The sequence below is a fragment of the Podarcis bocagei genome (genome assembly GCF_964188305.1).
Source record: "Podarcis bocagei genome assembly, chromosome: 2".
Taxonomy (NCBI): Eukaryota; Metazoa; Chordata; class Lepidosauria; order Squamata; family Lacertidae; genus Podarcis; species Podarcis bocagei.
The window spans coordinates 78836552-78853733 of record NC_138126.1 but is presented as its reverse complement, the minus strand read 5'-3'; the positions used below and the strand labels follow the sequence as shown (position 1 = coordinate 78853733).

The 17182-nt window shown below is 41.4% G+C and overlaps 1 protein-coding gene across 4 annotated transcripts in view; it reads left to right on the top strand.

Annotated features, from left to right (window-relative positions):
• PPP2R2B (protein phosphatase 2 regulatory subunit Bbeta) overlaps positions 1-17182 on the top strand; it is a 267466-nt gene that overhangs the window by 190800 nt on the left and 59484 nt on the right. For all 4 annotated transcript variants that reach the window (XM_081181030.1, XM_081181031.1, XM_081181032.1 and 1 more), the window contains one exon: positions 1775-1887. In XM_081181030.1, the coding sequence (XP_081037156.1) occupies positions 1775-1887 (113 nt within the window). The remainder of the gene's footprint in view (positions 1-1774; positions 1888-17182) is intronic.

Here is a 17182-nt window from a genome sequence, read left to right as displayed (position 1 = left end):
CCTTTTCTACCCAAATATTCCCATTCTGTTCCCAAAATTACATAGTGTGTGGAAGGGCCCTTTGATCAAAATGAGTTAATACAACAAAATTAACAGGAGTCAACTGGAATCCCCAGAAAAGGGGGTGGAGGGAAATGAAGATGAATAAGATTGTCTTTAAAGGCTGGTGGGAGCAATGACAAACTGCCGATAGAGCACCCGCCAGGAGGGGGAAAAGAAAACACCATTATTCAGAATAAAAGCCACATGTTCCTGAGGCTCTTTCCCTGAAGGACTTCATGGCACAACGATAAATGGTATGACAACAAAATGATGAAGCCAATGGAAATATCCACCTGACAGGCAAGCTGGCAATTGTGGAATTCAGCACAGATTCAGTGTCGATGATAAGACGTCAGATTTTATTCCTTTCACTGGGAGGAGGGAGTTGAAACTGACTTTTGAGTAAATTACGGACATGATTGGGCTCCTTTCTAGTTTGTACTTTGTCACCCTTTGGACTTGCAATGTAATCTGTTGCAATCAAAGCTCAGCTAAAGCAGTTAGCTTTCATGTAACTCTAAATTGCTTTTATAGGATATTGTGCATGCTAGTTTTCTTGTCTAAGCTGTTCCCTCAACCTGTGCCAAAGTAAAATTCATTCAGCTTGACATATGCAATGTGCAGAGACCAGATTACAATCAGCAACCTTTTGCAGACGAGACACTGGAATCTACTTTTGTGGCTTACTGGTTTAAAATTTGCTTGAAATATTCAAACATGATAGATAGGCTGCATAGTCATGAATGTTGTTATTTCCTTTTGCCAAATTGGCAGGAATAACTGGTGGCATGTGTTTCTTCAGCATGCGATCAGAGAAGAAATCCTTGTAATTGCCCCTTCTTAATTTTACATAAAGCTGTGCTTTCCCCCTGCTATATTGAAATAATATCAAATGCCTGACTGCGCCAAGACCAATTATTGAGAGAAATGCATGGTTTAGGCCACCATTACTAGGTCAGGGTATAAACATTAAAAATCTTCCATTTGACTACTTTAGTCCGAAAAGTCACAACAGTTTCTTGGACCACTGGTTATGTCTAAATATATAGAAAGGAAAATTCTGCATAGGCATCTTGTGTGGAATACCTTTAATTATCTAAACACAGAAGTTTAATGGGACAGCGGATATATGAGTAGCAACATTCTATGGATTTGCAGCACCCTCTGTATTTGGTCCGTGTAGGGGATAGGGAAGCCTTGCATTATCCTTCTCCAGTAATCTCCTACTGCGATTGAATAGGGGAACCTCAATCCTTTCTGAGTCTTCTGCAGTGGAGTTAAAGGAAAGTGGTCCTTGTGGGGCTGACCCTGAATGTGCTCCTGCTTCAGGTTCAGAGGCCGTTCCTGCACTTTCTGACTCATAAAAGCTTCTGTGTCATTTCTGATCGTTGATTTCAGCAAGAATGAAACCTGATCATGCTACCTGCAGAGGGCATGGTGTGAAAATTGCATTGGAGTTGAGTCTGTGATCCTATATTTCCTTAGTCATGGACTACCTTGGTGACCCTGAGCAAGTCACTAACTTGCAACTGCAGTTTCCCATCTGAATTACTGTTGTTTTGAGACTAATATAATTTTTGTGATAAACAAAAAAAACCCCTGTCCACATATAATGAGCTGCGTAAATAACAAATAAAAGAAAACATTGTGGAATATTAAATGTATCGTTATTCAATAGCATTCGATCTGGCTTAGAAAAAAATGTCAATTGGGTATTCCCGTTGTCTTCTAGATAAAACTGTGAAGCTATGGAAAGTGAGTGAACGCGACAAAAGACCAGAGGGCTACAATCTCAAAGATGAAGATGGACGGCTCCGAGACCCCTCCACAATTACCACACTACGGGTATGGCAAATGCATATTTCCGGGGGGGGGGGCATTTCCCCTGCAAAAAAGTCAGAGTTTCTTTATTTCATCACTCATGATCTCAGCAAAAAACAACAGCCCACAACATTTCTGTCTGAAGTACAGTGGCACCTCGGGTTAAGAACTTAATTCGTTCCGGAGGTCCGTTCTTAACCTGAAACTGTTCTTAACCTGACGTACCGCTTTAGCTAATGGGGCCTCCCGCTGCCGCCGCGCCGCCACTGCACGATTTCTGTTCTCATCTTGAAGCAAAGTTCTTAACCCGAGGTACTATTTCTGGGTTAGCGGAGTCTGTAACCTGAAGCGTCTGTAACCTGAAGCGTCTGTAACCCGAGGTACCACTGTACTCTTGGCATGTTTCCATACAGGGGCCTAATATTACAAATGTGTAATTGGGAACAGGTATTTTTTTACTTACTGGATTTTCCCCAGAAAGGGACAATCTTAATTAAATGCAGTGTGTGTGTGGGGGGGGGGTGAGATATGGACTGATATGGACATTTTGATGCCAGTGACGTCATGTGGGTGCTGCAAAATACCTTCCTGTGTGAGGAGTGCTGTTCACACTATTAACACCTGTCTGGGAATACCCTTTCTTTGCACATTAGATGTTAGTAGCATGATCAGAGTGTTAATTGTCCCTGTCATAGTAATGAGATAGTGTTTGACACTGTAATGAGGACGGTAGCCTTGCCGTTGCTTAAGGCAGTCTCGCCAAAACACCTGTGAATTCTTTGGAGTGTGGTGCATATAGCAATTGCAGCTGGGTTTAAACAAGCCGTGTTTCTGCTTTGGATTCTCACCTCGCTTTGGTCTCGTGTTCTAGCTGCCAGGGTACATTTCTGTTAGGGGTTCAGCTACTTGGAAGTAAGGGAGACATCACTGCCTGCTGTAGCTGACTGACTCAGAGCAACGGTTCTTTCACACATTCTGGTTTTCTTACACAGAGGTTATGTGCATTCTGATGGTTGCCTGCTTGAGATACTGATGGTGTGAACAATACCTGCACTATAGTTCACACACTCACACTTGTTCAACACAGGTGTTTTCTATGTCCGGCAAAACGGTAATGTATAGAAAACACCGTATCCCAACCCATGCTGTAGAAAACCTTGGGTTATGTTATTCATAAGCTATAGTAGTACAAATAGTGCTGCATAAACAACAACAACAGCTCAGCAAGACAGTCAATACTAAGTAGAAGAAACATCTGATTGCTTTAGTACCAGAACACCTCAAGAAAATTGGGTTTCCTGTTTGGGTTGTCAATTCCTGACCTAAGGTGTTTTCCTTTTGCTGCACCAACTATGTAACAGGAGGAGATTTGACAGACATCACCTCTTAGCAGAGTGATGGAAGAAGCTTCAGCTGGTGCACCTTGCTTTACTGCAGCCAAAGCACAAGGTTCTGTTAGGCAGAAGTTCATGTTGCGGTCCTGTATTCGCATTCTGAAAAGCACCCCATAGACATCTTTGTCTTCCTTTCCCTCTTTCCTCAAGTAGCAAAAAGATAAAGAGCTTTCGTTTTTGGTTAAAAGAAGCTCCTCTTCCTTCTCTTGGCAATATAGTGGTGAGATCTCCTTCAGGCTACTTTAGCAGCAATTTACACCTTCTTCAGAGTCATTATCGTAGCACATGGTAGCCTTCCTTGTTTTATTGCAAGTGCATTAGAATTAACTGAAGAACACTGATGTGCATTGTATAGCTGTTTCTTTTGCTGTCAGTCAGCAGAGCTATTGTTTTATTTGATTTCTCCATCCAAACTGCAATTCTTTGGTGGGAGTGTTTCTTTCTTCCAGAGAAGTATGTGTTCTGTGGACACTGGGCACTTGCTTCATTAGGATCTGAAGCCTAAGCTGTGGTGCTTTGGGTCTCTCTGTTCACAAAGCACCCATCCCACACAGGAGAGTCTCTGTGCTTCCACTAATTAACTACTGGCTAAAGAAGCCTTGAACCTGAAAGCGCAGCATGGCTTTGAAAGAACATAGTTACAGTTTTCTGGATGTGTTTCCTATTTTAGCCCCATTACCTCCTGTTGTACAAAATGGCTGGTTTGGTATTGACCGTTAGTCTAGCATATATTAATATGGCTGCACAATATTGATTTAGAAGAGTTTTTTATGTGTGGTGCTATTATTACTCTGGGTCACCTTTTATAGCTTCTAGTTTCATCGCCCGCAGGCCAGCAAAGACATTTAATAACTCCAGACAACTAATTAATTCTCACCATAAAGCAAATGGTTTCCATATTGCATTGCCGATTCTTGATATTGAAGGCATTGCTCAAGGCCAAGATTATTATTATTATTATTACTTCACAGTTTGTTTACTGTCATTTTGAATAGTGCATTTGGAAGGCTGCATTGTCTCACTGTGGTTCAGAAGGCCCGTTAAAATAATTTCTCAAATATCCTGGATATCTAAACCAGTGTGCTGCTATGCACAGACAGAACTGCTCATCGTTGTTATTGACTTCTTTAGTTTTTTCTGAAATGCACTGTCAAAATGATACTATTCAAAGATTGCCTTCTTCACTGCATTAGAAGAACATGTATTTAATGTGTGAAAAGCAAGGACCCAGTGCAGAACTGCCACATTTGCTTTGTCTAGATCTAAGTGGAGATTCTCCACATGGCTGACATGCCAGTTTGAGCCTAGGTTGTACTGGCCGAACCCTGCAGTGGCTTGAAGTGACAGCTCATAGTGAGCTCTTCCTGAACAGCTTCAGTTAATTATTAAGGCTACAATCCTACACACGCTAACGTGAGAATAACTGCCATTGGACTCAGCATTGGTGCTTACTTCTGAGCAAACATATATAGGCTTGGACTGCCTAGGTAAAGAAATTGTACACACGTTTGCCATCTTAAACGCAGCCAGTCACTCATTGGCTACTATGCTTTCTGTTTATTTTCATGTCAATTGTCTTTCCAAAGTTTGCAGGTTGTTGTGAGAGTTGGTGTGCTGAACATGGGGGCGAAAAATGCCCCCAAAAAGAATGAATTGTTTTGCACTGTGGGAATGGTGTTGGACAGGCTGCCATTTAGATAATGTTCATTGTCTTGCATATTGTCTTGGAAACCTTTGAGGCCTGCTGGTCTCTTGTGATACAATAACTCCAGATGACTAATTAATTGCCTGGAGTAACTGTACTATGAGTCAAAATGAAGTGACTTCATTGGCAATGGATTTTGGATGCCATTAAGGGTGATACAGTAGGAGACAGGTCCATCTTATGGGGCACAACCCACCAGGAATATCTTCTGGGCAAGTTCTCTTGAACTGCAGCTGTGCAAGAGCTCCATAGGATTATGCCCCATGTTGATTTCTGATATATGCTCGGTATTTATTACCCCCGCCATGCAAAAATCTCCAAATGAATCCGAACTTCAATCTCTAAAATCCCTGGTAGAGGACAAGGATCCTGAGATCACGTAATGTGCGATTGCCATAAAACTTAGGGAACAAGCTGTGCTATCATAATGATCAAGGCCTTAAATGATAATTTTAGGTTATATTTTAGTGACTAAGTTTTAATTTATATATTTTTTAACTCTTGCTATATTTGTATTGTCCCTGTTATACCTAATTGCAAATTCAAACTATCATGTTTTATGACTTCCTTGATATTGTATGTGAGCTGGAACTGGTCTGTGACCAAAATAATGAATGCAGTATGTTCAGTATTTCTGTTTTTCTGTATCAGGGTGGTCATCAAGGAAATAACAGATATGACAGAGCCATAGTACAAGGAAGGGTAGTTCAGAGTAGAGATGTCTTGTTGAGTACTTGAGTGATCCTTTACCATTCCTTGCAACAGGGATTGGAAACCTGTGGCCCTCCAGATGTTGCTGGGTTGCATTTTATTCCTGGCCGTTGGCCAAGCTGGATGGGGTTGATGAGAGCTGGAGTTCAGCAATATTTGGAGGGCCACAGATTCCCCATCCCTGCCACAAAGCATGCTGTGTACATATTTACTCTGAAGTTAGTTTTATTGACTTTGTTGGAGCTTATTTCCAGGAGAGTAAGGGTTGCAGCCTCAACCACCTAATATATATATACTGGTTATAAGACTTAAATTAATATTTATACATTACAGTACATTGGGAGAGAGGGGAACAAAGGCAGATCTTCACTGCACATTATTCAAATCAATACGAGATTTAAAACACATTCTTTGAGATGTAATAAATTCTGTCCCTAATAAATCCATAAACTGATTAAATGTGAGTGTCACCTCTGAGCAATGGTTACATTCTCCAGGAAACCAGGCCACCCACAGCAGCAAGAAAGCCACACAATGATCCACTTCCCAGTTTGGATTTTAGGGTCATATTTGCAATTTGTTTGTAGTGTTGAAGGTTAATAGTCAATTATTTTGCCCATCACTCATTCCTTATTGCATTTCTTACAAATAGTGAGGTAATAAAAAAGCACAAACCCGATCAAGACTCTTATATTTATGAGATCGTAGTGTCACACAGGCAGCCCATATTCTAAGGGTATAATGCTATTTTGCTTTTGTCATATTAACCCTTAGCTGTTGTCCAACTCTGGTCAAGTGAATGCTGTTCAGAGATCAACCTAATGAAAACTATGGATCCTCAGTGGGATATGCTTTCTATATATTGATTTTGGGGTGGGGGGCGGGATTAATGCTTGCTGTCACTGATTGTATTTGCCTGCTGTGTTTTTAAGTAGTTCCTTGGTTGCTCTGGACCAGTGTAATCTTCATTAAACAAACAAACAAAATCCCGTCTGTTTAATTCTACTATCTTGGACTGATGGTAGAGAATTTGAGATACAAAATAAGGGCTGTTGAGAAAGATTCACTGTGACTTAGCTAGCTCAGTAATTAATGAAGGCCATAACACAGGGAGTTTGAATATACAGTAGCTGTATACACACAAGAGTTGTTTTGAAAGCTTCCTGTTTGGCAATTGCCCTTGAACTGCCCCCTTCACAATAAACAGAATGGCTGCTGTGCTCTCAGAATAAACACTTGTGGGGTATGCGTTTTACCCAGTTTATTTCTACTTGTAGTTCAGGTTAAGGATGTGAGGCTAGAAGTAAATGAACTTCTTTACCTTCTCCTAAAACTGGGGAGTCTTCTATGGCTACTAGCCATGATAGTTAAGTCCTGCCTCCACTGTCAGAGCTGATAAGCGGGTATGGCATGCCTCACAAGGCCAGCTGCTGGGTATCACACCTGGAAAAGAGCACCTGAGCACTCAGGTGTTGATTGCAGGCTTCCTATAGGCATCTGATTGGCCAGTATGAGAACAGGATAGTAGACTAGATGGGCCTTTGTCCCAATCTAGCAGGACTCTCCTTATCTACTTAGTTATAAAAGTCTTGCATTTAGTCCATAAAAGCAGGATTTGATTTAATATTTCTCAGTGATGAAGTAGCAACTGGACATCAGTTACTGGTCCTTTTAGTGTTCCACTTCCCTCTGCCCCACCCCCATACCAGGTTATACTTAGTTTTCTTCTTATATGACCTTTCCCTTTTTCTTAACCTTATTTTAACAGCTATTAAATTATCTGGAGGTTTGGGACCTATGAAGGTCAAAGTGTTGGAAGAGGAACTGAAAAATAGAGTACAGAGACTTTTCATGCCTGGGAGTTCAGTGATTTATCACTGTCGAAAAGATCTCTCCCATTGACCAAGGTGAACTTTTTTCTGAATAACGAATGTTATATATTGGGGAAAAGTTCTCATGGCTCAATCCTTTTGGCTAGAGAGAACAGGCCCTTGGACCGGTACAGGTTTATGACATGTGATATCGTGCTAGCTTTGCTTTGGCAACAGTTACCAGCAACACGTGGAATGAAATGGCATTTTGGAAAGCAAAGCCTAGAAACGGGAAAGAATGGAGGAATTGGAAGAATAGAACTCTGCAGATTCCTTTGGTGTTCCCAGTGATCCTCTCATGCTTATCACAACCTGATATGTATTAGTGATGTGTTCTGGAGGAATTCATAGTAAGAGAGGGCGTCCCCAATGATAGCTAGCGGTTTATTGTTATCCACTATAACAGCATGGGCATGAGAACCTAAAAACATCCCTTCCTGTGCTCTCTTTGGAGGGTTACGTGTAGCTGGACAGGAATCTGTCAAGGTGGGCAGGCTCCTTAACAGCTCTAAAATCCTGGGATGGGGGGCGGGAATTAGGGCCAGGAGAAGCATGTATTTATTTTTGCCTACACCAAGCCTCACCTGACAACACCACCAAGAAATTTGGGATAAAGCAATGCAGAAAGATAAGGCTTTACCAGGCCGTGTCAGTTGTCCCACGGTGGACTAACTCCTTTCGCCAGTGGTGCTTTGGCCAGCCTGCGTGTGAAAGGCTGATGCTGCAATTGCGTTGAAGGTCAGAAGAATGGCCATAAGCCAGACAATGTACAACAAGGAGAGGAGAGGAAAAGCACTGGCATGCGAGCATTTGGCAGCAGCATGGTCTGAATTCTCTGTAGTAAAAATCCATTGCACGATGGATCTATTGCTGCTCTTGTCTTTTTATGCCAAGTCACATTTCAGGACGATTTGTTTTAACGTTTTGAGGGAAATTTTGACATGTTTTGTTTTATAGACTCGAGTCCAGGAATGTCAGATGAATGAGTCTGATGAGCAAATTGTTATTATCAGGTGACAAGTTTATGTGGATGTACCGGCAGGAAGGGGAGTGAAAACACTAATGGAAATTAAATGGGGGAAAATACAGTCTGCAACAATTGCATGGAAGCAATATATGCAAAATCAGTGCGGTTAAGCATGCACAATGGCAGTAACTGATGGTAAAACAAACATCCTAGCATTAGCAAGTTAATTGACATATGTAATAAGATAGGAAACCATTATTGCAGTTCAAGCCATAGGTGACAGAACTGTACTTCTTGCAACCTGCCAGCTGAGGATTACACTTGAAGCATCTGGTGAAATGGATTCTAGTCCCACATAAGGTTAAGCCATAATGAATTTGTTAGCATTCAAGGTGTCACTAGGCTCTTTATTTTTAGTAATGCATCCAATTATTAGATGCGATATATCTATACAACACAAATTCAACATTGCTCACCAGGGCAAGACAGTTTGAGCATTTAAAACCAATCCTGACCTGATTGCATGGCTGCCAATTAGTTTCTGGGCCTAATTCAAATTGCTGGTCTTGGGTCAATGTAGGCCACTTCCGGGTTAGCGCCATCGGCAATGGCGGAGTTCCTCTGACCGAGAGGAACCCACTCCGTGAAAATCGGATCTTGCCGCCGCGGCGAAGGCTTCAAAAATCCCAGGCGGAGGAAGCCTGGGAACGTGGGATTCGGCTGACACCAGGAGCGCCTCCCCTACTCGCAGGCAAACCCTTTTTCGGGGATCTGAAGCGACGTGGGGTGAGCGGCGCAGTGTTTTGAATCAACCGCTACTTTTACGGAGTGAAGCCGCACAGCCGTTGCCGGAGAGCACTGACTTTTTCCTGTGGACAGTTGGACTCTAAACAAGAGTAGAACGGAAAATTGGATTAAGAAACATTTTAATTTGGCACTGAAGCGGGAAGGTTCTAAACAGGAAGTGCGCCTTCCACTTTTGTAAATAGACTGAAGCAAAAACTTTGCAAGCTAAAGTCTGCAAAGTCGTATATAAAGGTCTAAATTTCCTTCAGTTATAACCACCAAAACCCCTCTTGGAAGCAGGAGAAAAGGGGGGGGGACTTTTGATTGTTCAAGCCTGCAGGAGAGAGAGTGAAGAAAGATAAATTTCCACTGTCTCAAACCTGGGAACGGGGTGTCAGAGACAGAAATTTATGGGGAACTTCATTGACTGTGAATGGAATGTCTTTTGACAGATAGTTAAAAAAGAGAAACAAATTGATTCCAATGTTGCCTTTTGCATTCAAAAGAAACAAAATATTTGAAAAATGAAAGTAATTTTATTTTGTTGGACCTGCCTTCAAAAGATGGATACAAATAGAAATTGTCTCCTCTAGAGGGAGCTTGTTAAATTGTTGCTCGAGTCGATCTGACAATGTACAACAAGGAGAGGAGAGGAAAAGCACTGGCATGCGAGCATTTGGCAGCAGCATGGTCTGAATTCTCTGTAGTAAAAATCCATTGCACGATGGATCTATTGCTGCTCTTGTCTTTTTATGCCAAGTCACATTTCAGGACGATTTGTTTTAACGTTTTGAGGGAAATTTTGACATGTTTTGTTTTATAGACTCGAGTCCAGGAATGTCAGATGAATGAGTCTGATGAGCAAATTGTTATTATCAGGTGACAAGTTTATGTGGATGTACCGGCAGGAAGGGGAGTGAAAACACTAATGGAAATTAAATGGGGGAAAATACAGTCTGCAACAATTGCATGGAAGCAATATATGCAAAATCAGTGCGGTTAAGCATGCACAATGGCAGTAACTGATGGTAAAACAAACATCCTAGCATTAGCAAGTTAATTGACATATGTAATAAGATAGGAAACCATTATTGCAGTTCAAGCCATAGGTGACAGAACTGTACTTCTTGCAACCTGCCAGTTGAGGATTACACTTGAAGCATCTGGTGAAATGGATTCTAGTCCCACATAAGGTTAAGCCATAATGAATTTGTTAGCATTCAAGGTGTCACTAGGCTCTTTATTTTTAGTAATGCATCCAATTATTAGATGCGATATATCTATACAACACAAATTCAACATTGCTCACCAGGGCAAGACAGTTTGAGCATTTAAAACCAATCCTGACCTGATTGCATGGCTGCCAATTAGTTTCTGGGCCTAATTCAAATTGCTGGTCTTGGGTCAATGTAGGCCACTTCCGGGTTAGCGCCATCGGCAATGGCGGAGTTCCTCTGACCGAGAGGAACCCACTCCGTGAAAATCGGATCTTGCCGCCGCGGCGAAGGCTTCAAAAATCCCAGGCGGAGGAAGCCTGGGAACGTGGGATTCGGCTGACACCAGGAGCGCCTCCCCTACTCGCAGGCAAACCCTTTTTCGGGGATCTGAAGCGACGTGGGGTGAGCGGCGCAGTGTTTTGAATCAACCGCTACTTTTACGGAGTGAAGCCGCACAGCCGTTGCCGGAGAGCACTGACTTTTTCCTGTGGACAGTTGGACTCTAAACAAGAGTAGAACGGAAAATTGGATTAAGAAACATTTTAATTTGGCACTGAAGCGGGAAGGTTCTAAACAGGAAGTGCGCCTTCCACTTTTGTAAATAGACTGAAGCAAAAACTTTGCAAGCTAAAGTCTGCAAAGTCGTATATAAAGGTCTAAATTTCCTTCAGTTATAACCACCAAAACCCCTCTTGGAAGCAGGAGAAAAGGGGGGGGGGACTTTTGATTGTTCAAGCCTGCAGGAGAGAGAGTGAAGAAAGATAAATTTCCACTGTCTCAAACCTGGGAACGGGGTGTCAGAGACAGAAATTTATGGGGAACTTCATTGACTGTGAATGGAATGTCTTTTGACAGATAGTTAAAAAAGAGAAACAAATTGATTCCAATGTTGCCTTTTGCATTCAAAAGAAACAAAATATTTGAAAAATGAAAGTAATTTTATTTTGTTGGACCTGCCTTCAAAAGATGGATACAAATAGAAATTGTCTCCTCTAGAGGGAGCTTGTTAAATTGTTGCTCGAGTCGATCTGGGGATTTCACAGCTGTGGAGATTAGGATCGTGGGACCAGACTCTGACCTTGAATAGAAATGTGTTTAGAGGAAGTTTTGGTGCTTGCTTTTTGCAAGACAAGTGCTTTGTTGGAGCAGATGCATGAGAAGATGGATTTGATGACTGTTGCAGTCAGAAACTTTGGACAAACGGCGAATACCCATATAGAAACCATTCAGGAACCAACCCAGGAACCTGTTTTGACAGGGCAAGTGCAAGTGCAGAAGATAATGGAGGAGGTTGCTGTTGAACCTCAAGTAACACAAATAGAGAGACCCGAGGCCTTGCAGGAGCATAAGCCGCTGTTTTTGAAGTTTGAATCTGGAGTGGACCAGGGGGGGGTCTGGAGTTGTGAGGGCTCTTAATTTTGGAGGGACTTTGAAACATGCTCTTAAATACTTGCTGGACTACAGTGTTGACTGTGGGGAATGGGACTGTGGGGAATGGGCTGATCTGCTGAGGGGAGATGGAGATATCTTTGGATTGGAGTCCCCCCGAGACCTACTCCCCAATGAGAAAGGAAAGAAATTAAGAAAAAGATCAACAAAAGACAAGGTAAAGTGCAGGTATAAACAAGAAGAAGATCTGCAGAAGGGACATGGAAAAGACTTAAGAGCCTCGGACATAAGATCACCTGGTTGATGGACTAGATGGAATGGACAAGAAGGACTGACAAAACCCGAGACCAGGAAGAAGAGACGTTGGAAGAAGATTGGAAGAAAGTTTTTAAAATTTATTTTGAGAATTAGTGTAAAATTAACGAGTATTAGGAAAAATGTTGGAATGAAACTATTTGGCTTTAGTAGAAATGATATAAGGAGTTATGTACAAATAAGTATTAAGTTTTAAGGTTTTTTATGGTAAGATAAGGTTAAAATAAATTAAGGTAAATTGAATGACAGAATATAGTGAAAGATGGAAAGGATTTGCTGAGTTAATTAATAGGTTAGACCGTTAAGATAAATTATACAACAAAAATTGAGAAAGATGGAAAGAATTTGCTGAAACAATTAATTAAACTAGAATAGAAAAAGGGAGGTGTGAGGAGGTCGATGAAATAAGTAAATGAAAGATAAAGATATGGAACATTGGATGTGTGTTTTAATGTTATTGTTCTTTTTTGCTGTATTGTTGTATTGTTTTTTATGTTTTTCTTTATATGTATTGTAATGTATGTCTGGTTAATTTTTTTGTTGTTTTCTTTTTTCTGTAATTTTTAAATTTCTAATAAATATCATTTTTTAAAAAATCAAATTGCTGGTCTTGATCTATAAAGCCTTAAATGGCCTAGGACCTCAATATCTCAAGGATGGCCTCTCCTTATATGAACCAGTCCAGACCCTGCAGTCATCATCTGAGGCCTTTCTTTGTGTGCCTCCTCCACAACGTTTCTGAAGGGTTGCAACACATAAAAGGGCCTTTTCTGCAGCGACTCCTCATTTGTGGAATCCTCTCCCCAGGAAGGCTTACCTGGTGCCTTCATTGCATCTCTTTAGGCACCATGTGAAAACATTTTTCTTTAGCCCCACCTTTGGCTGATTAACACTCCATGTACTTTTAAATATGTTGGGGGAGGGTTATTGGTTTTGTTCTGTTCTTGCTATTGTTTTTACATATTTTGTGTTCTCATTTTATATTTTTATGATCTTCGAATGAAGGGCAGTATACTAATTTAATAAATGATAATAAATTAATAATGATCAGACTGGCATTTACTGTCTGCATTCCTTTCTCCCCAACGCAGAGCAAAGTTGTTGCTAATTCCCCAATATTTGTCGCAGGTAGACCTAAGGGAATACCTAACCCCTACTTTAAAGCACTTTGAAGAAGCAATACGCTTTCTAAATGCCAAGTCTCATGGTGCTTATTATGTGACACAGGTAATGCCATCAGTCTGTAAGAGCAAAAGATTAGAGTGTCTTTAAGCAAAACTACTTTCCTATTCTCTAGCTTACAGAAATGATAGCTACTTAAAGCTATTTTTCCTTTTTTACTGCGGCTTTTGCATTTGGAGGGTCTGACATTCCTGAGAACTCATCTTCCACAGAGATCAACAACAGTTATAAGAGCCTCTTTTAACAAACCTCTCACTTCACTTCAGCAGCTTCATGCCCATTCTTCCCAGTGATGCACTTTTGTTTACAAAGCTCTGTTTTTCTGAAATACTTCCATGTAGATAAAAGTGCCCGTGCGTGAGAAGCGGAGTGATATCTGTGACCCTGTTAAGTGGCTTTTTGTTATCAAAAACACGATCTATTTATTTTGCTGTACACCATAATTTCAGATGCTTAAAGCTTCATACTTGACATTTTCTCTGTGCAGAGATAATTTGGGGTAAGGCAAATATTTAACTGTTAAAACAGTTACTTCACGTTTGAGGTTTGCTATATACAGAATGTGTGCATCAGTTTCATTATCATATACGTGTGGTAAACACTTGGATAATTTACTGAAAACGTCACTTTCCTGTGCAGTAGCAATGAAAAGGGCAAATTCTATGTCAGAAATTATTTAGGAAGGGACCAATATCAGCCAGTGTCATAATGCTTTGTACACGTTTATGGCACAGCCGCATCTGGAATACTGGTCATCCCACCATGATTATCAAAGGAATACAATAAACTCCATACAAGGAAAAGTTGAAGTTATCATAGTTTTGAAATACGTTGACTAATAAATCACACAATTCTATATGTAATTGTTGAGCCTTGAAATCAGTCTTCTCAAACCATCACCCTCCAGATGTTGCTGGACTACAACTTCCATCATTCCTGATCATTGGCTGGATGGGGCTGATGGGACTTGGAATTCAAAAGCATTTACAGAGCACCAGGTCAGGGGAGGCTGCTTTAGATGCTCAGCTGAGGCCCTTCTCTAAGTGCCTCCACCAGCTGGCTGTGGGAGAAAAGAGTTTTTTCTACAGTGGTCCCTCAGTTGTGAAATGTCCCCCACCACAGAGGTGTACCAGGTACCTGATATCTCTTTGGTGCTAGGGAAAAATTCTGCATGTTCCAAAGAGTCCTGGTGAATTTAGAAGCTCAAATGCTGCTTTGTGATTTTTAGTTGTTTAGTATTTATTTATTTAGTGCCGCTTTGCAAGCTGCAAGAGGTCATCACCAAGAAGCTAGCAATCTTAAATTTTACCTAGGGAAAGGAGAGGAAGAGGAGGCAGGGCTAAGCTGGGAAGCAATGTGTGGTTATTTCAGACTGGGTTACAGTAAGCAGGACGTGAGAATTAGGAAGTTATGCCAAAAGTGGGTTTGTACTAATAAAGGGATTATGGTACTTTGGTGTTTTGTATCCCCTCCCTGCCGCCGCCGCCCCCTGTCCCCAGTGAGCATACATATAACTCATATAACCGCTTGCATTCTTCCTCTGAATCATCCCTAAAAGCATTGCTGTTTTGTTTTGCTGGAGGTTTTTTTTGCATAGCTGTAGTATCCAAAGTGCTTGTGGTTTTGTCTGTGCTAGGGGATGTTTGCAATAAATAATTAGCACAAATAACATCTATGATTTAAATCTCTTTAAAGGAGAAATGTTTTGACTTTGATCCTGCACTCTGCAAATCAAGCTTCTACTGAGGCTCTGATAGAAGTATTTCCTCCTCACTTTTAACTACCCTTTCAGTTAGAAGAGAAGGTTTGCAAATGTCCCCCTGGGGTGCTCTGCACAGCAAGATACTTTCTGTTTCCTTTGATGAACAAAACAAAATAAAAAAAGAGGTTGGGGGGATGGTAGAAGATGTATAGGTTGAAGCAGCATCCAGGACTGGTTGCAGAAGATCTGGTTTTAAATGTCATGAAAAGGTAGCAGGCTTTATTTCATCTCCTTTTAAATACTTTATTTTCATGGCAGGTCACATTTTATAAATGTGGCAGCTGTGTAGATGTCTTTGTGGTTGTGTAAAATGCCTCTGGCCTACAAAGGGTTAATTGATTTGAAATTCAGCTTTGATCCTGCAGTAGACAACTAGAATTTATGTGCTTAGTTGGTGTAGAAAATTGAATCCACTTGCATATTACATGTTTTGCGGTCTGAGATGTTTGTACATCAAGTGACAAATGTGACACTCTCCCATACGTTGGGCTTGAGTTATGGCATGATTCTCAAAAGGGTCGGTCATCACTGGCCTAGAGGCTGTGGCCTGCTTGGTAGATTCTTTTCAGGTTGTTGTTTCCCCCCAAGGCGTGTCAATCTGAGCCACAACTAATAATGTGAGAGTCTGGGTCCTCCTTTTTTATTATAGTATTTCAGGTAACAGATTTTGCTGAATGTCTTAATCAGTGTCATGTACACATTGCTATGAGCAGCAAAAATCTGGTTTCTTTTTTAAAAGAGATTGACATACATAGTACTGACTGAGGTGTTAATTGTGCGGGTGCAGTTAAATTCTCATTGGAGGAGCAGCAGGAAAAAATATTTCTGAATCACATGTCTTTTAATGAAAACCCTAGTTATGACAAAAGGAAAGCACATGAAATGTAACTGCAGATGTGTGTAAGATACAAATGGGTGGGGTGGAGCAGCAGACCTAGAGAACAAGTCAAGGATCAAGAGTGTTTGTTAGCACATGCTTTATCTGAAATTATGCAAGGAAGCAGATAATACAGTGTTTTGCTCATGGAGGGGGGTGCTAGAAAAATGGCACAGATTTCATAGGATCTGATCTTGAGGAAAACACAAAAGTGCTTCAGTTCTCTAGGGCAGCGGGCCTCTAGGTGTCTGAATTTTTATGTTCCTTCCGATCACAGGGATTTTCAGTAATAAACCTTCTCTAGGCAAGATGGTTCACTTGCGCTCCTGAGTGCCTACAGCCTCAGCCTGCCATTGTGCACAGTAAAATTGCAGCCAGCCTTTTAATTTAATGAAACAAATGTCATCCAATCAGCTGAACAAGCATACCTATCAGTCGCGTGTCACTGTGTAGCCCTTGCAGGCGCTGGCCTTGTCTGAGCACGTGAAACATCAAGATGTTCAGGGTTCTGGGGTGAACCTTTGGTGTCAGTTATTGAATTGTTCAGAGGGCCTTGGAAGCTGACAGGAGACCTTTCCACAGAGGGGGAGATAAGCTTCCGATTAGTTTGTGAGCCCCCACAGAAGCTCCAGATGCAACACGCATGTCAGAAAGGCCTGCAATATATAAATCATCTCAATTTTCTGTACAATGTCAGAAAGGGGGGGGGTGGGGAGAAGACGTTTCTGAGGTTGACTGGCGGTGTGTAACCTTATTAAAAAGTCTTCACTTTCGCTTTTAAGCAGGGCTTTGTCCATTATTGAAGCAGAGAGGAATGGAGTTTGCCATCCTCTAGGACGACAGAGATGGATGTCCGTGGTTTTGTTTTCTGAGTGGTTTGTTTTGGTGACATTTACTAACAGCTGGAGCTGGATGCGAATGGCTGACCAGCAACAGCTAAACCATCGACATATTGCAGCAACAGCAAACAAAAGGGCAGCTCTATGTAGAAGTCTTCTAAAGCAGGGGTGGCTAACCTTTTTCACCCCTAGGGCCATATTGATCGTCAGTCACCCCCTCTGAAGTCCATATGCACCTGCAACTCCGCACTACATACATCACACATAAGGCCATGCACATTCACATGCACACTTACTAGGTACA